This window comes from Knufia obscura (genome assembly GCF_036327395.1).
Source record: "Knufia obscura strain CCFEE 5817 isolate CBS 148926 chromosome Unknown scaffold_12, whole genome shotgun sequence".
In the NCBI taxonomy this organism is placed as follows: Eukaryota; Fungi; Ascomycota; class Eurotiomycetes; order Chaetothyriales; family Trichomeriaceae; genus Knufia; species Knufia obscura.
In genome coordinates, this window is record NW_027042698.1 from 243,571 (window position 1) to 262,422 (window position 18,852).

The 18,852-nt window shown below is 47.8% G+C and overlaps 7 protein-coding genes across 7 annotated transcripts; 2 read left to right on the forward strand and 5 right to left on the reverse strand.

The window, feature by feature from the left end:
- Positions 1-423: 423 nt before the first annotated feature.
- On the reverse strand, positions 424-1,638 carry PMZ80_008846 (uncharacterized protein; the record flags this gene model as incomplete). Its single annotated transcript, XM_064877243.1, has 2 exons — positions 424-1,056; positions 1,111-1,638. 2 exons carry the CDS (start codon positions 1,636-1,638, stop codon positions 424-426), a joined length of 1,161 nt encoding a protein of 386 aa, XP_064726745.1.
- Positions 1,639-6,063: 4,425 nt separating this feature from the next.
- On the reverse strand, positions 6,064-6,999 carry PMZ80_008847 (uncharacterized protein; the record flags this gene model as incomplete). The annotated part of the gene is made up of 1 exon (XM_064877244.1): positions 6,064-6,999. The coding sequence occupies one exon, from the start codon at positions 6,997-6,999 to the stop codon at positions 6,064-6,066; it is 936 nt and encodes a 311-aa protein (XP_064726746.1).
- Positions 7,000-9,994: 2,995 nt separating this feature from the next.
- On the reverse strand, positions 9,995-10,502 carry PMZ80_008848 (uncharacterized protein; the record flags this gene model as incomplete). Its single annotated transcript, XM_064877245.1, has 2 exons — positions 9,995-10,391; positions 10,438-10,502. The coding sequence occupies 2 exons, from the start codon at positions 10,500-10,502 to the stop codon at positions 9,995-9,997; spliced, it is 462 nt and encodes a 153-aa protein (XP_064726747.1).
- An 899-nt stretch (positions 10,503-11,401) lies between these two features.
- Positions 11,402-11,905, reverse strand: PMZ80_008849 (uncharacterized protein; the record flags this gene model as incomplete). The annotated part of the gene is made up of 2 exons (XM_064877246.1): positions 11,402-11,783; positions 11,832-11,905. 2 exons carry the CDS (start codon positions 11,903-11,905, stop codon positions 11,402-11,404), a joined length of 456 nt encoding a protein of 151 aa, XP_064726748.1.
- A 905-nt stretch (positions 11,906-12,810) lies between these two features.
- Positions 12,811-13,907, forward strand: PMZ80_008850 (uncharacterized protein; the record flags this gene model as incomplete). The annotated part of the gene is made up of 2 exons (XM_064877247.1): positions 12,811-12,845; positions 12,929-13,907. The coding sequence occupies 2 exons, from the start codon at positions 12,811-12,813 to the stop codon at positions 13,905-13,907; spliced, it is 1,014 nt and encodes a 337-aa protein (XP_064726749.1).
- Positions 13,908-14,286: 379 nt separating this feature from the next.
- On the reverse strand, positions 14,287-17,388 carry PMZ80_008851 (uncharacterized protein; the record flags this gene model as incomplete). Its single annotated transcript, XM_064877248.1, has 1 exon — positions 14,287-17,388. One exon carries the CDS (start codon positions 17,386-17,388, stop codon positions 14,287-14,289), a length of 3,102 nt encoding a protein of 1,033 aa, XP_064726750.1.
- A 341-nt stretch (positions 17,389-17,729) lies between these two features.
- On the forward strand, positions 17,730-18,602 carry efg1 (rRNA-processing protein efg1; the record flags this gene model as incomplete). The annotated part of the gene is made up of 1 exon (XM_064877249.1): positions 17,730-18,602. One exon carries the CDS (start codon positions 17,730-17,732, stop codon positions 18,600-18,602), a length of 873 nt encoding a protein of 290 aa, XP_064726751.1.
- Positions 18,603-18,852: the final 250 nt, after the last annotated feature.

Sequence of the window (18,852 nt, forward strand, 5' to 3'; positions counted from 1 at the left end):
TTGATGGTCTTGAGTATGGCGAACAATTGTTAGAAGGCGAGACCTCGAGGTCAGACGAGTGATAGTATGAGGAAATGCTTCTCCAAACTGCGGTATCACGGCCCACTGCACGTCAGTCCCGCCAGTCGGAACCAACGCAAACCACCGTCATCCGGATGACTGCATGTCTGCAAGGACGTGCCTGGACGTGGAGGTGTTTGGGCAAGGTATAGGTGCAGATGCAGGAGCGATATTATCGCGTAAAAACTGCTTCCAAATGAATTACAGCTGGAGACCGACTGATACAAAATCCTTTGGTACAAGTGCTATGTGAGCATTATATGCGCCTGCCTGGTAGAATACAGATAACCTCCGGATCTTGGCTCCAGAACCCTGATGTCCTTGATCCCTAGTCCAGAGAATCGTAAGGAACGACCTTGTAGCCTAAGATCCTCGGTTCGCCACACCATGCATGCTCTTCATCATCTCACCAAAAGCTGGTCCAAATAGCAGGTGAGCCTCGATCAGTGCCACTGTCGTAAAGAGGATCCAGGTTGCCATCATGATAACAGCAACTTTCAAGACGGTCCTCAGAAGCCTCCTGCGGCATTCCCAATTGAATGACCTCCATGCCTCCACGATACCGATCTTGCCTTGACCGCCGATAATCTCCGGTGTTGTCAGTCCGCCAAATGTTCGATCGAACGGCACGATCGTCTCGTCTTCTTCTGGCAGCATGCTTGCCGCAACTCGGACCATTGCCACTGTGGCTGGAATCTGTAGGAGAACAACGAGGGCGATAGTGAGGAACATGGCAAAGAACAGCTGTCCGGCTGTCGCATAAGCCTCCTTCATGCCAGGATCGTAATTCGGGTCTTGCATATGGCGCATAGGGCCAAAGGTGCCGGTCACCAACATTGGCAAGATTGTGACCACTTGTGAAGTAACGGCCCAGACTGCTACAGCTGGCACGATCTTTTTCCATGTCTTGAAGAATGGTGTAGGAATACGCTGATACCATTTCTTTGGGGAGGGCTCGCTAATGATGACATGGATCCAGGTCATGTGTAGATTTGCCTGTAAAAAGTGTTAGTCTGATGCATATTTGCAAAAGCAGGCAACAAGACGTACCAGCAGTATTTCTGCGATAATGGCAGCTATCATCATGCCGAATGGGTTGCTCGACGCAGCAGATAGCATTCCAACCACGATGCTGCGGGCAAAGTTCCAAACAAAGTAGACCGACAATCCCCGTAGTCTTGCCCAGAAACCAGCCTTTGCAGTCAAATGCAGAATCGTTGCTCGTAACGAGGCCGTGATGGGCTGAGTTCGCACTATGTTGACCTCAGCGTCGTTTGGCTTAGGGACACCATCCTCAGTATACGCGGGAGGTGCATCCTCCGCCGGTTCGACTGAGTGTATCGGTACATAGGCATTGGACGAGGAGGACTCGACCATGCAGAGAGTGGTGATAAGATGTCCATAAGTGTAGGAGATGGCGGCCAAGAGGACGAAGAAGGCGACGCAGGTAAGAAGAAAGATCAGCGCTGCCAAAGGAGGGATCTGGTGAACATCAGGCTCGTCTGCTTGTTGCTTCATGGAGAAGGCGTGGTTGGCCATCTCCATGCCACGTTTGGCGAAAGAGTGTGCTGGGATCATGACTGCTTGCTGTATGGAATGGCGACTGGAGTAAGAGGTGGACGTCGGGTAAAGGAGAAAGAGAGCACAGATATGCGGCAACGCCTCGTTATGAACGGAGGCTGTCAGCAGGAGTCAAAGGATGTTTCACTCGTTGCCTTTGTTCCAGGCGCAGGCAGCCCCGATACGGCAGCACTGCCACAAATAGCATGGCGAGGACGGGTGGCCATTTCTGTCGGAACCTCGCTTGCCGCCTGTGCCGGGCGCCTGATTGGTTGTCCCATTGGTCGGCTCTTTCCTCTCGGTCATTAGACACGAACATCAGCCGCTACGAAGTATTCCTACCTCCTCCCGGACATGCAAAGTGGCCGCGATAGTGCTTATCTAATTATTTTACAATTATTCTTTCTTTAACCACGACAACACGTACAATTATAATTATTATAAAGCGACTTCAGAATTATCATTAGCACGTTAAGAGGAGGATTTCTATACTAATTACGATAAGTCTAGCCTATTTTTAGGTATATAACGCTTAACTTAGTGGTACGTTATTTAGCCGTAAACCTCTATATAATCCTTAAATCTCTACCGATAACTATAGTATATACGCCCTTCTAAGAATAACTTATTAATCTCTAGCTGCGTTATTTTATTTAGCTAGATATCTTAAATAATCTTACGTTTTTCCTACTTCGAAAAGCCCTTTAATAAAAGCAGGCGCTAGTTAAGAAGTTACTAGTATTTCTTAATAATATTAAGATCGTAGCTACTAGTTAATAATACTAACTAACGTATCTTTAATCGCTTCTTAATAAGCGTTATCTTATTAAGACCTTTCTCTTAGCTATAGTAGTACTATTCTATTTATATATAATAGAGCTCGTCTTAAATATTAGATTTATATGTTTTATAAGCGCCGTTACGGTCTTTAACGAGGATATAATTACTTATAGTTTCCTCTATACCGTAAGGGTATTTCTTATTATACTACTCTATAATTTCTTTATAGGTCTCGTTATTTATCTTCTCGTTAATATTCTTATTATAAAAGTATAGCTTTAACTTATAGTTAACCCCTATAGTACCCTAGTAATAAACTAGTTACTTAGCGAGTATATAAAGGTTTTTATTATCGTTTATAAACCCTCTTAGTTTTATATTAAGTATTACTTATTACTTACTCTTCTTCTTCGTTCGTTATTTCTTAGACCGCGAAGAGTTATACTATACTTTTTTTAGGTTATAACGATATCCTAATAAATACTTTTAGTAGTTATATTCCTACTTAATTATACCTTTATATAATTTATTAAAGTAATATAACTATAGCTAAAGAAGATTATTTTTATTATAATTAAATATAAAGTTAGACGTTTACTTTCTTATTTAATAAATCCTATTATTAAGTAATATCTTCCGTACTATTAAATCGTTATAAATTCTAATTTTATATACTATATAATAAACTATATATTCTAAAGGCGTATTATTACTAGTTACTTTAGTAAAGACGATCTACTAGCTCTAAGATACTTATTCTTTTATCTTTATCTTATAGAACTTATAAAACTTAATTAGCTATTTATCTATAATAACTAACGAGTTATTCGCGTAAGAATCTCGTTTAATTTAGCTCATTATAATCTACTCGGTAATTAAAGATTATACTTACTAGTAACGCGCTATTCTTTTATCCTGCGAAGCAGGAATCTAAAGGCATTTCATGTCAAGAAAGCCGCACTTCTGATTGGTCGGTGCATATGATTGGTTGCATGTGATTCCAAATCATGTGACTTGCGACACCTCAAATCTCTCTGCGTCGCAATTCTCGCCTTCTTTCGCCAACTGCGCAGCGACAACGAATCGTCTCTGCGCGACGGCGATTACTTCTCTAAAACCGCTGAATCGAACTCTCTATTTGCAAAAGTTATCTGAAGTCGTGAGACCACTTCGATTTGGGAGAAAGAGCGAACGAATATAGCTGCGAAAACGCTTAGATTCCTTAAAATTAAGGCATTAATCTACCTACTTACTTTCTCTTTCTTACTTTCTTACTTTTAGTAACTAATTAAAATATTAGTTACTTAACTATCTATTACTTTAGCTATATAACTCTATAACTATATAACTCTATAACTATATAACTCTATAACTATATAACTCTATAACTATATAACTCTATAACTATATACTTAGGTTAATAGTCTAAGTAGTAAATTAATATTTAACTAAGTAACTAAAATAGTACTTTATCTATAAGTATCGTAATATATAAATAAATATATAAATAAATAAGTAAGTTAATACTTTAGTTAATACCTTTCTTTCTTAATTAATTAAATAATTAAATAAATAATAGATAAGTTAATTACTAAGTAAATAAATAAATAAACTAATACTTTAGTTAATACTTAAGTTACGAAATTAATTAAAAAAATATAATAACTACTTACTTTAATAAATAAATTAATAATTAATAAATTAAATTAATAATTAATTACTTAAATTAATTCTTTAGTAATACTAAGTAACTAAACTAAGACTATAGCTTAACTAAAATTTAAATTAATAACTTAATAAATAGTTAAGTACTTAAAATAACACTTTAGTATATACTTACTTTAATTTAAAGATTATTCTAAGTCGTACTTTAACTACTTAACTACTTTAATTAACTAATATTAATCTCTCTTCGCAGGTACTCTTAGTTCGTTTTACGTACTATAGGTATTTTTAATATTTACTTAGTTATTAATCTTAATCTTCGTTACTAGCTAGTTAGTATCTTAATAGAAATTAGTAATTTCGTATAATACGCGCTTCTTTATAGTATTATAGTATACGTTACTAGTTTAGTTGTTAGCTACTTAGTTCTTTACTAGTATTTAATTACTCCGTATAATTAAAAAGCTAGTAGCGTTAGCGTTACTATTAGCGACGATATTAAAGTTACGCTTTCTCTTACTAACGATAGGCTCTAGCTTCTTACCTCGCTTATTCTTAAAAGATATAAGTAAGTAAATAATACTATAATTATATAGTAATAGTACTATAAATAAGCAGGGGAAGCTCCGATAACGATATTAATGCTTAATGTGGACAAGCGTTAAGCATAATCACGGTCAATTTACTTGTCCGGGAGGAGCCTACGTACGAGAGAACTGCTATGCTGAGCATTACTGCACTGCGCATCATTGTGCACGGACCAGGAGATTCTTGAGCAAACTGCTTATTGACGCATTGAGTTGAACGTGCCTCCAAAGCAAGACGAACCACGGAACCGATTTCTCCTGAGCTGAGCTAACGACCCCTTGCCTCCTCCCACGTCTACAGAGACACTACAGTAGAGCGATCGACCATGTGGTGATTGTTGACATGAAGCCAGCCAGGTGATCCCCTCGCATAACATCGTGCTCCTCTTCCTCCTCGATCGTCAAGTCCATACATGAAACAGGTCATCCTTTCAGACTTGCCGGCTTTACGCTTCTCCAAAGCTATGTAACCTGCGATGCGCTGCCGACGACCTTGATTGGTCCAGTCGTCTTATGCTGCTACTTCTGATTCTTCGTTGCGGCGTCCTCGGGCTCGACAGCAATGTCGTACCACTAAAGTCTGAGATGGTTGGGCTGGTAAGATCACTACCGTCCATATGCCCATAGAGTGCTGCATGACTGCGTGCCAGTAGCCCTTTGTCAATGAAGATACCAGTATCCGACTTGCTTCTTGCACGACCTAACATGTTGGCCCTGGCATTATCCTTGCCATTGCTTTCAGGTGCTAGTACAAGCAATGGCGGTCTTGTCCTTCGCTTCTTACTACTTTTCGGCTCTTGTCGGGCCTCGTATGGCACTTTCGGCATGTTCTCAGGAGTCCCGACTACTGTTGATGCAGAAGTATTCCTTCCATGGACCGGTGATTGCATACTTTGGTGAGAAGATGTCCTGACGTGCATCGCAGGTGACCTCGGTAAGGACAGTGACATGGGAGACGATGGTCGGGAGAGGTCCGACAGATGCGTTGACCATCGGCTGCTTCTGAGATCAGTATCTGCTATGGAGTTCCGGGGATCAATGTAATTGAAAGACGGTAAAGAGTAGAGCGATTCCTGTAGACGATGATTCGTGCGGTGCTGCTGGTGTGGGCGTGTGAAGTCCGGCTTCTCTTTTGGTTGTCTGAGGTGAGGTATGAGGTATGCATGTACGAAGTAGAGAGCTGAGAAAAGCACTATGCTTCCGAAGACAGAAGTCAAAACTGTGATTGAGACATTCCAAGTCATGATCGAAATGCGTACCTCCGGGTCGTAGTAAAGACACCAAACCGCATTGAGAGCTCGAAAGACACGTCTGGGGATCATGCATCACCACTACTGTATGGGTTGGATTCGAGCCCGCGGCAGGGGCGGAGGGTGTCCCCATTGTCGAGGAAGTCGCAGCACAAGCATCTTCAAGTGGTCGCTTCCATACCCAGTGCTCGAAGCATTGCATCTTGAATGTCTTGGATCTTGTCATCGTCATTCTTCGCAAACTTGATGGGTCCGGACATGCTGGCAGCTGGACGGTTGTTCTTACTGCCGAACAGCACTGCATCACTCATGCTTTCCTCGATACCATTCTTGACACGACTTTCCCAAACTCCATCCCAATTCCAGTCCCCAGGGTCGAGTCGCGGCGACAGAGGTGTTCGACCTGATTCAGCGCTTGCAGGACTGATGGACCTGGAGCCTAGCTTTGGCAGCCCACGGTGAGCACGCCAAGCATGCCACGCATTCGTATTAACAGCAGCTCTCGGCGAAAGATTGTCGAGGAATGAAGCGTCTTCGAAAGCTCGTTTGAGATACTGCATTACGGCTGGGAGTGTCCGTTTCTCTTTCTTCAGGCCATCTTCCTGCGCTCCAGCCTGCGCAGGTACGCCCTGGTCTTGAGTGGGAGCAACCTCATCGAAGGACCCACTTCCTATACTCGAAGATCTCGCGCTTCTTGCATCATTCGATGATCCTGTATACCACGTGGGAAATGCTTCGCGAAGGTTGAAAGATCCTGGCTTCAGTCTATCCGCCTCACTTGAATTGAGTGTCGCATTCGGGTCAAGAGCGCCAGCACCGAAAGTATACGTCGTCAAAGGCACTAGTAGTGGATGGAATATCTCAGTCGAGAAGTTGATCGATGGGCCAATATCAGGGTACGCAGGAGGAAACACAATCTCGAATCGTAATATTGCGGATGCATAAGGACCTTCGCGCGCGAAGAATATTCCGGACCATATCGCTGGGTTGGCTGCTTCTGGTGCTAGATATATGCCTTCAGGACATTTTGACCTGATTGCTGCGAACTCGAGGAGTAGTTGCTGTCGTTTGTAGGACGGTAGTGCTAAGGATGGCATGTCTACAGCTAACCTCCACGAAAGACGTCGAGCGGCTTCGGAAGGGGACCGATATGGCTTGTGGGCCCGGTATCCCCCACGTGGCCGCGGAGCTAAGCTGAAATGGCGGCTCAAGAGGCTCTAAAAATGCTCCCATAGCCCGTGCCATTCTTTCACATGCAACCGTTGCTTCCAACACCCTTCACTAACTTGCTCGTGTTGATGACTTGCATGAACCGCGAGCATTGCTAAACGTCTCTTACCGGCCGGCCCTGCATCAAACCTACGACCAATGAATCTGACGTGTGCCTCCATGTGGTGCGATAAGGAGAACCAGCATGCTGAATCTCTGTCAACTTCCCAGAACCTGCCTTGCCCAAACATTGAGTGACCCGTGACCCCCTATAGCATGTGGACGAGCATGCTACAAAAGACGGTTGAGACCGCCTGTCAGGTCCTCACGGCGCCCTTTGCCAAACTGCTATATATATGTGAGCGTCTTACCCGTGTTAGACACATATCGCAAGATACCCAATGAATTCTGTCCCCGTACTGCTGTACTTCAACTAAGCTCAACCAGTCAGTCCCATGCCCAACTGTGCTTCAAACCCCTTCAGAATGGGCCACGAGGATGGTACCCCTGCTACAAGCTCTCAGGTATCTCTGATCTATTCATCACTGTCATACGAACTAGCCGTCCAACTGTCTAACACCATACGGCGGAGAATCCGCAACCGACTACCTTGGACTTCACCGCGGGTCAGGAGTGTGTCGAAATCGATTACTATGTCCGATGGAAGCAGCTCTGCAACGCCTGTAGACAGTGGCGGAAGCACACCGCGGCTATGCCGACGAGATGCGTCGGTAGAAGAGCTATCCATGACCACTTGGATGACGAAGATGAACGCATTGGCGCCTTTATCAAGCGACGCGCTCGCGAGGCAGGACGAAGCAGCAGCAGTTAATCAACTGGCCCGCCGTTGCAGTAGGTGTTACGCTGTCACAGGCCGCATTGAGTGGCCGTGAATCAATGGATCCAGCGGTCGCGAGGACGATGCTTATTGACAGTCTCAAATATATGGTTGGTGCGCTTCCGAGTGATCTGTCGGAGCGGGAGGTAGACATGTTGAACGGGTTCCTGCCCGCTTCGGCTCTACATGCCGACGGCCTCAATCTCTTAGGGCAGACTGGAACAAGTCTTGGTTCGGCGAATATTCTGCGGTGGAGTAGGGCTCGCCTAGTCTGCTTTGTGGTCAGTTTTTTTGCGCTCATACTACCAGTGTTTGCATTCTTGGTCGAACGAGCGCTCGTATGTGAGCGGCAGTATCATCTAACGGAGAGAATGGTACACGGCACTGGACAAGTGGCCAGGAATGCAGGTTTGGCGACGCTGTTAGCTGGTGACAAACTGCTTCACCTCGGACAATCCTCAGTGGGTAGGTAATGTCTAAACTTCGCAACGTGGATCTTCCAAAGCATTGCTGAAGGTGTCACCGATGGTATTGACCACACTGTCAAGCAACGCAGAGTCAACCTTTAGCACTAAAGGGTGCACAGGAGCTGCAATAGCGAAGAATGAGAGCAACTCGCTTTTCCTGCTGCATGATTCGTTTGCCGGCTCCCGAAGCTACTATCATTCAGCAAAAATGTGGTCCCCAAATGCGGCCAATTGCTTGTTGACATCGCGCATATTCCACTTCCAAGGGTCTAGTCCTCTTCTATTACCATTCGCACACTGCGTTCTATACCATGGTCTGCTCTTATCAGGGTCAGGCATGTCTTTCTTGGCAAAAAGCTCCTTCAGCACTTCCCAACATGCTGCTCCTCCACAGTCTTCGGCACAAGGATGACCCTAGACATACGACTTAGCTTTCGGATTATGCACAGGTCGGAAGCACTCACCTCCCCCGAAATGCAGACAATAGGCGAACCTTTGGGTGGCCTCGAAGGGGGCTCAAGCAAAGACAAAGAGCTCAGAAGCCCTCCGTGGCTGACTCCCAGGAAGCTGACCTCGTGCTCCCAATTGTCCCCAAAGTCATACTTGTACTGACATTGGACTTGCGCGTCGTTTCCGGCCTTGTCAAATATGTCGCTCAACTTGCGTGCCTCCAATCCCTCTGATACAAAATCGATCATTCTGCCGCTAGGTGCTCTTATCATGATCATGAAACTCCAGGCATGGTCTGCCTTCCAGCCAAATGCGATCTGAAGGATAATATGAAGTTGCGTAAAGTTCAGGTTTGAAGGCACTGAAAGTAACCGTGTGATTCTGGGGTGGTCTGTATACGGAAGCCTGACTAGGAACAGATAGTTCTTCAGACTAGGCCTGATCTACAACAAACATCGGTATCAGCACGTGTCATTGGGCACATCAAATTGCGCAGGCCAGGTATCGTCCTACCACTTTTTTGCAGCCGTGTCATAGCCACGGAATGATCCTGTATTGACAACAGACTTCAGGATCGGACAGTCGTCGAAGCCATCAGAGTCCTCAGGAGGTGATGCGGTCATAATCTGCCTATTGACCTCATACAGAACACTGCCGTCCGGGGCTGGAGAGGCGTTCTCTTCGTATATGTTTCTGTCCGTACGACTGCTGGAGGCGATAGGATCGAACCTGTGCTGCAGTAAGGCGGATCGGCTCTGCGCTTTCGGCATCCTTAAGTGCGTGAAAGTCTTTCAGACACCAGCAGAGTCTTATATCTATATGGCGTCTAAGTATATCGAGTAGATGCCACGGTCAATAGCTGAGTGTATTTCATTGTGCTTATGGCTAGCTAGAGAACTAAAGTCCTCCCACAACGCGTCGATGACGCTCGTCAGCGGCAGGGTACATGAGCACGAAAACACGTGACCATGTGATCTACTTCTTGGTCTCTCTGCCATGTGCCTCTCTGTTCATCGGCAATATTGTGCCTGCTTCACTGCCTTGCCAGCTCCTTATCATATGCTAATTGAACGTCCCTTCTCTCTTCACTCATACCGATCTCGGATCTGTTTCAGATGTGCATTGCCGTTAGGTTTGTACACTCTGGCTAGCATCAATCTGGGTACCGTCTCTGAGACGTTGCAAGCCAGCGTTGGTGACTGTAACGAGTTTCCCAATGACCATGTTGGCACCTGCGTCTTGCATAGCCCGCAATTGTGCCTCAACGCGATAGGAAAGACCGGAAAGATCGTCATAAGTGCCTCCTCGGACAGCTTTCAAGATCCAGTTGTGTGCCAGCACCAAGCCTTCAGAGTTCGCTTCGAACTCCCACAATAGTGCTCTGCCGTAGATGGGATCATTGACAAGTTGTGCATCTGGCCAAAGACCGATGGTGAGCTTTTCGGGGAACTTGGTGGCGATGACCGTCCGTGGGTGTTTGAAGTCGAGGCGATGGAGGATAGTGATCGTGTTGCCGTCTAGGTACCTGTGGACATCAGAACAGCGCGAGGCAGAGAACAACGCAATCTTACTGCTGCTTTTCAACGGCACTGGTGACGATTTGGTCTAGCAGGGTCTCGTTGAAATGGTAAGACATTGTGCTAGTTGATTGGTGGATGAATCGATCAAATTCTGATATGGTATAGTATACAGATGGAAAAAGGATCTTCGATCTATGAATACAATAGTCGGAAGAAGGAAGCGACCGAGAAGTATGTTTGGAACGGTGTGAGAGAGCACTTAAGTATGCTGCGAAGGGACGAAGAGGCCAAAGGTCGACCCGCTTGCACCGTGGAAACACTCCAGTGTCACGATCTCTCGTTCACAGTTTGTCAATCATCTGTGAAGGGCGAAATCTTGCTGGAGAGATCACTGATCTACAAGTGACAGAAACAACAGATCCATCCCGGCCACTGCCTATGCTGAGCAGCATTGTTCGAGAAAGGTTCGGACATTTACAGATCAGCTCTACTGTTTGCAGCAGACAAGTTATCATTCGCGAGACATGCCAGTTTCCGAACGAAGTGGTTCAACGGGGTTACATGACGCGATTGCACATCTGCTTCCTTCGTTCGGTAGAAGACTGATCAGCTCTTGGTGTTAGGACTGTCTGGGAACAATCTCAGAAATAGCCAAGGGCTAGACTGAATGATGTTGAAGTACAGCAAATCGAAGCACAACAAGTCGAAGCAAACACTGACGGAGGCGTTACTGGAGCAATGCAGCAAAATTCTTCATCTCATGGATTGAATATTTCAGGACAAAGAGACCTGCTCTAGTTCAATATCTCTTTGCTTTGGTACAAGAAGTTAACAGGCGTCGTCGCAAGCTGCACTGACATAACTGCTTGACCAATTCGTTGGCATACTTCTAGGTCTTCACTCATCTCTCTCGGCCATCTATTCTCAATTGACGCTACTTCGGTCGTCCCTTAGTTGCTCCCGACCCGCTTCATCGGGTACTGTCTTCTAACACCTCCGGACCCGCTCAGACCCTCTAGTGTTGCACCGTCTGTGCCGCGTCAGGGATACCAGCAGCGAAGGCAGCGTTGACGACCGTGGTAAGTCTGTCAATGCCCATAGTCGAAGCAGCTCCTCTCATCCTAACCAGGAATGCATTTCTTCCCCAAGTATAATTGCTCAAGTCTTGGAAGGCTCCCTTCTCCACCGAGGCTTTGAGCCAGACGAAGACCTCTATGATGGTGGGACGGTCGATGGCGTATTGAAGGAGGAAAGCTCTGCCATGGATACCCTCGCCTATCTTGCAGCCTGGCCATAGCTCCCTGACAAGTGCCTCGGAGATAGTGTCGCAGATTGGGGCTGGTGCCTCCCTGCCATGCTCTTGGTGGAGAACGGCAATGAAAGATCCTTTGAGGTACCTGTTGGTGTGTTAGCCAAAGGCCGAGTTGGTCATGCCAAGCACGTACTCGTCTTTGTCAACTGTACCGGTGACTATTGCGTCAAGCTTGGCATTGTTGAAGAGGATGGCTGTTGCTGCCATCTTGAATAGTTGTACGCGGAGTGGAGAGGTTTCTGGTATGGTTGAACAGATCGAAAGGTAAAGTATAATTGGCCACGACCAGGTTCGTATGTATATGATGGAGGAGCGAGAAGGAAGAGACGGTAAAGAAACTTTTAAGGACTTAATGCGAAGAACTGAGAAGCAAAAGATCAGCTTGCTTGCACTATGTAAGCAAGCGCATGGCTTGGGTCAGTGTTCAGTCGTTGCAAACATTTGCAATGCTCAAACTGGTCACTCGAGGGCCTATTGCCCCAGACATGAATGAAACCTCAGATCTTATTCAGCCTTATTCTCATAAGAGTACGATCACTTCTCTTGCGCGCGGCACAACACGAGGAACGGCTGATGCACTGCGGCGATCCAGATTATGCAGTCTAGTCAAGGACGACTGAGAACATCGCTGCTCACCATCAATAGCGCCAATGGACAAGGTGAGGATAGTCCAGCCTGCCAACGTACGTCTTGAATCTAGAGCGAGCACTCTGTATTGATGCCTTGGATGCTTCACCATTCAGTGTATGCGTGGATCAAATGATCAATTTGCAAGCCAACAGGAAGGACGTTAAGTCGATATGTTCTTTCGCAAGATACGCTTCACTCGGATCTATCAGGATAATTCGGGCAGTGGTCTCGTCACATTATCGAAGACGCACTTTTGGCGGCGGCATCTCGTGAAAATGAACGTCACTCTTCGAGTACAACTACCAGTATCGATAGAACGGTGGCAGTATGGCGCGATTATGGAGAGCCCAGAGTGAAATTGTATGAAAACCTTCACTTCTTCACTTTCATAAGCTCAACGACCGCAAACGCCATGACTAGCATATATGCATCTCCGAGGGATCTTGACTCCTTGATAGATGCGTTGCCCATCCTCAAGCACAATGGCGGCCAGTATTCTCCCAGCAGACCGTGAAAGGTAAGTCGAGAAACCACCACTGCGACGCGGATGCCACACGAAGCTTCACACTTGTACATGCTAACCACAGCGTCACCCACTAGTATACTCATCTCTCACCTCATCCAGATCTCCCACAAGCATCCAGATCTCGCGCATCGCGTTCGAACCGATCTAGACCCAGAAGAGCTCGTGCTCGCATCTTACCCCATCGCGCTTGCCAATAAGATCGTGCCCTTTCTAGAACCAGAAGATGGCCCGAAGAACACACGGAAATCACGATCGCCTCCTCGCCGCCAATACTCACAGAGAAGCAAAACATCCACAACTGCACCATCACAAACTTCGACAGCTGTACTACGGTCACACCATCCCACTCTCGCACCCACGGCAACATCACCAAGCCAACCACACGCAAAATCACCAATCAAGCTCCTTCAGACCGCCGAAGGCCACAAGCCCTTCTCAACACCGACCCGACAACTGCTCCCCACCCCTTCCTTCTCCCTTTCAAAAGCCAACGGTACAACCTTCACCTCCAGAACCATAACCCCCAACGGCACCTTCTTCTCTCCTCTGAAACCGCACGACGACACACCCTCCCGCCTCTTCTTCGCCCGCCCCCAAAATCCGCAAGATATCCCGTCAGCATTCTTCTCCCCACCACACCCGAAACCCCTGCCCAAAGCCCTCCCACACACCGTCGTCCGCCGCGGACCAGGCCGGAAGGGACCACCTCCAATCGTCGAGTTCGACGCAACACCACGGATGATCGAGCGCAACTGGCCGAAGCCGACGTTGACATTGAGGTATAATGTTGATACGAGGGCGTTGCGGGATGTGTTCGTGTGGGCGAAAGAGAGTGCGGAGAGGGGTACGGTCGTGCGGTTGCAGGAGTGGTTGGTGCATTTTCGGGATGTGACGAGGGTGAGGGAGATTAGGGAGGTTTGTTTGACGCTTGGGTTGGGGAGGTTTGCGAGGGAGTGTGAGAGGTTGTTGGGGAGATGGGAGAATGGGGAGTGGGATGTGTTTGAGGAGGTGTTGGAGAATGAGTTTGATGTCGTGTTTAGGGCGGAGGAGTAGCTTGCGAGGCAAGGATGGGAGCCGGTCGATTTGCGGAGGAATGAAGAAGAGGTGGCACCTGTTGGCTCGTCGGTTGAAGAGGCGGTTAGTGATGAGGGTGGTACGCAGCAGGCTGATCTCGACGCTGAAGCTGATGGCGGTTTGGCGCCGCCACGAGAAGGAGGAACGACAAGCAAGAAGGTTGAAGCAAGCTCTGACACGGATATGGAGGATGTACCGCTCGCGCAATGGGTGATGAGATTGCCCAAAACACAGGCTTGAGTCAGTGATCTTTGTTGAGTCAGACGTGGACACGAAACTCATGCATGTACGCTCATGGTGTTGAAGAATAAATGACAATGCCTGCTCACATCGAGAGGCGACAAGAACACCAACGGCCTCAACCGTTGCACAAACACTCGCACAATGGTACCGGACACGTCCTATGCCCGTCTCTGCCATCCACACCATCAAACCACATCCTAGCATGCTCAGCATGAAAGCCATGAGAACATGTTGTGCAGAACACAGTAAACTTGTGCATAGCGTCATACCACTTCTTCTCCTTCTCTTGCTTGGCCACCTCTTCATCCACGATCTCAACCGCATCTTGCGCTAAATCAGCGCTCGTGAGCTTTTTCGCCCCAGTGGTTGTACCTCTAACGCCAGTAACCGACACAGATGGTGTATTCGAATTCGGACCGATCGCTGTAACAGTGCTTCCCACCAGGCTAGCGCTGAGATCTGCGCTGTTGCTGTTTCGTGATCCGCGAGCTGGAGGTTTATACCACTTCGAGAATGTCTCATCTGGTGTGCCGAGCCAGAGATCGCAAACGCCACATCGTGGCAGGTGCCGGCCACATTTCGGACAAACCACGCCTGCTACCGCCGCCCTTTCAGGCGCAAGTGGATGCTTGGGTGTGTCCGTGACGTGCGCATTCAGCTCACTCATTTGCTGCTCGTGGCCGAACTGTGATATGGATTGGTTACAGTGCGAGCATACGAGTCTGATTTGTTCTTTCTTTCGTGGTTGGACGGCTACTTTGTGTTCACGTCGGGCTTGAGACACCGCTAGTTCGAAGCGTGCCTTGTCGTACTTGAGGCCACATGACATGAGTTGAGCTTTGTATGTTTCTCGGAAGCAGAAGACCGTTCTCGTATGCGGGCTTTCTTGTGGCAGGAATCGATCGCTTGCTGCGGCAAAGCTCATTGCCAATGCTGCTGTCTGTATGTCGTTTGTGTTCCGTGCATAGTTCTGCAGGAGCTCAATGCTTTCAGCTGTGCCGAGGCCTGTCACGAGGATACCTTCAAGATCCCCAGACGAGACCGCTTCGTGCTTCAGCTTTGACAGGTAACTCGTGAGCATCGAATCCTCGAAGTGCCGCAGAGCAATGTTGACGCGATAGCGCAGTGGCAAACCGGCTTCTTTGACCACATCTCCCCATTTGCCAGTCTTCACGTATGCTAGAATAGACCTTGCATAGCAGTCGGTCAAGTCTTCAGCGACTGCAGAAACGATGTCTTCCCACTCTTCATCTTGGCTCTGGTCAGAGTCGCTCGCATCATGAGACCTGCTAGACTCTTGGCTGCCTCTTCTTCTCCTACGGCGACGGTTTCGAGCACCGACTAATGCCATTGCCAGCATCTTATGGCTACGGCCTGTGCCCTTCGATCGTAAGACTCTTTGGGCGATCTTCTCTTCACTTGCGAACAATGCGACAGCGGCGGCTTTCGTGTGTTCATTGTCCACGATAAAGTTGTGGCATGCTCGTTCAATCTCATCGTGTGACCACGGTAGGCCTGCGACATGAAGACACAATGCTCTGTTGTCTGGATGGTCTGTTGCGCAACCTTTACCCCTTGCTAGATGAAGTCGCCGGCTGAGCTCTGTGATATTTGACGATATCTGAGCATTGGCGATAGCAGATGATGATCTTCTGGTTCGAGAGTTGACGTCGATCTCTTCCATCCATAGACCGAAGATGCCTAGATACGAGAGATCGACATCGCTTTGAACCAATGTATTACCCGCAGAAATGTCATGGGCGTGCTTGAGCCATGACCAGAATACCTCCAGCTTCTGGTGGCCTTTGGAGAGGACCATGTTCTTGCTGGCATCTAGCAGATAGCCGTTTTCGCATCGCTTCTGCATCTCCATCAGCATGGTAGGGCACAACATCGTACCTGTCCCAGGCTTCACGGGATGGAAGGCATCGTCGAAAGCCTTCTCTACAGGCTGCAGTGTCTCCGATACCTTGGGCCGAAACTTTGCATCGGTCGTTGATTCCGCTTTTACACTCTTTCCGTCGAAGAACGAAGAAGAGGAAGATACCGCCAATGGGGCCCGTGGGCCGATCAATGTCTTCATGTCTACGTTACCATCACCGGAGAGCGTGATAATCTTGGACTGGCCAGTCTTTGATCTTGCGGTCGTGAAGTCGAACGAGACGATTCGTTTCACTTCTTCAACTAGTGGTCGTTCGAAATAAGCATTGAGAAAGTTGTGAGCATTGTCGAGGAAGAGACTTTGCGGATTGCGTCTATCCCATTCGAGAGACGCTGACTGCTGCTCGTTCTGAGGAGCAACTTGTGACTCCATGTCTGTACCAAGATTCAGCATTCTTAGCTGACCCGTGCTTGAAAGGACACCAAGGTGCCCACGCTGCCTCTTTGAGAATCGCAGGCCCCAGATCGTTCCTTGCGGGTTTACCACATTCCTGAGCTCGAGCGAGACCTCGGGATGCTGATCGGGTTGACTGACATAGCTGCCAAAACCAACATGAGCGATGTTTGTCCGTGAAATCATTCGTCTATCAAATATTGAGACAGCTGGACTGTTCGCAGGCAAGCACGAGGCGAAATAGTTTTCATCTTGGCTATCGACTGCAATATTATTGACACATCTTGTGGCGAACTGTAGGGTGAAGGATGATGTTGGCTCTCGCAGATCGTAAAGGCGGATATATTGACCTTTCACACCTGCTGCTAGAACTTGTGGTTGGTCCTGGAAGAAGCGCAGGCTGGTAATGGGTTCTCCACCAGCTAGCTTGTGCAAGGGCTCGTTACTGCCTTTACCATAGCTCTTGCTTGAGCCATTAGTCCGCTGGTTGACGTCCCATATATTGAGACAGAAATCGTTCCTGACCTTGTCAAGACCTATGGCAACCCAGTTTTGCGTATTGAGTCCAACTGCATTGCATGACCGCTGACTCCGGACGCTGAAGGCAACTGGAGGCTGCTGTTGGTCTGCGAGATTGACAAGATTAGCCTCGCCTCCTGTCTGCCCGACTGCAACCAAAGAGGCCTCTGTGGGGTGCCAGTCGAACGCGCGGAATGGTTGCAGTTTCTTGGATTCATAGACTCGTTCGTACTTAAAACCATCTTTCTTTTTGCCATTGACGTTGTAGACTTGTAACAGTCTTTCGGCGATATCGATCTTCAGAAAAAGCTGATCAGCCTGGCCTGGGAGCGAATTTTGGGAGAAGCGTATGGCTGCTTCCATGGTAGCTCAGTCGGCCCTTCATTCTGTCGAGATGGACAGCAAACCAATTGCCACGTACTTCGTCAGTCCGTCTCCAACTCACTCACCTCACAGTCTATGCCGATGTCAGGGCAGTCGCGGGGGCCATGAAAGTCGGTGCCGGGCTGGGTCGCATCGAGCTCTTTACCGAAAGAGGCTAGCGTACCGATCGGCGAACGAAGTACTCCAGAGTAACAGGAACGAATTATTCTTCGAAACAGTCCGAAGCTTCATTGCTCAACTGAGTCACTTCACGTTCGAGGCAACTTGATTGTGGGTTCTGACTACGGCTCGTCGTTACAGTTGCCTCGAAGTCCTCCGCTATGTCCGTAATGGCCAGATCTAATGCTGGCGCTATCTCGAAGAAGAGAAAGCATGAAGACGATGCCGCAGGACCTTCCAGGAAGCTGAAAAGAAGCAGTGAGCCCGAGGAACAAACATCTACTTCAGAGGACCTAAGCCGGGAAGACTCTGCAAAGCCGCCAACCAAACACACGAAGAAAGAGCGCAAGCAGAATAGGTCTACACGGATTCATTCTCTGCGGAAGCAGTTGGCCCGGGGCAGTCTTCCGAGCACAATCCAGCAGGAGAAAGAGCGTGAGCTGGCCGCGCTGCTGCACGAACAGAATAAAACAAAATCAAAGCAAGAGAGCAAAAGAACCCTGGAAAAGTACCACTATGTGCGATTCGTGGAGAGACAAAAAGCAGAGAAGAGGCTCAAGCAGCTGCTCAAGCAGAAAAAGGCCGAGCCTGAAGGTGATGAGCTGAGTCGGAAAATCCACGAAATGGAGGTAAATCGCAATTATGCCATGTATGCCCCACTTGATCAGAAGTATATCTCGATATTTGCGCCAAAACTTGGGCCATCTGGGAAGCAGGATGACAGCTTGCAGGATTCCATAGTTACGAAGCCACCTATGTGGAAGGTTGTCGAAGCGACTATGGCCCGAGGCCAACCAGCATTGGAAGCACTCCGAGAAGGCAAGACAAGAATCGAAGGAACCGGGCAGGAAGGAGCTACAGATCTCGATGAAGGAAACGAGGCTGAATCAAAGATGACTAGCCAGGGCCAAAAACACAAACTGAACAAAGCTCATCGGGAGAAGACTGGTGTGCGCAGGAAAGAGACAGTCATAGCGGGAGTTGAAGAAGCGACGGATGATGATATGAGCGACGGTGGCTTCTTCGACAGATGATCATTGCTCGGATTTCTGGTACAAAATCGAGTATGATGCTGGTTCTTTTGTGTTGAATTAGATACCCATGAGCGTGTACTCTTCTTGATGCCTTGTTGCTTCCACAAGCTCGATTCAGCAGGCTTTACCTACAACATAGGTGGGATATGTGTGTTGAACTAACGCCCGCTTACTGCGGATAGGAAAAAGGAATGCGTCCACATAGCTGGCATATCTGTACTCGTACTCTACCATATGTTACACCTGCTAC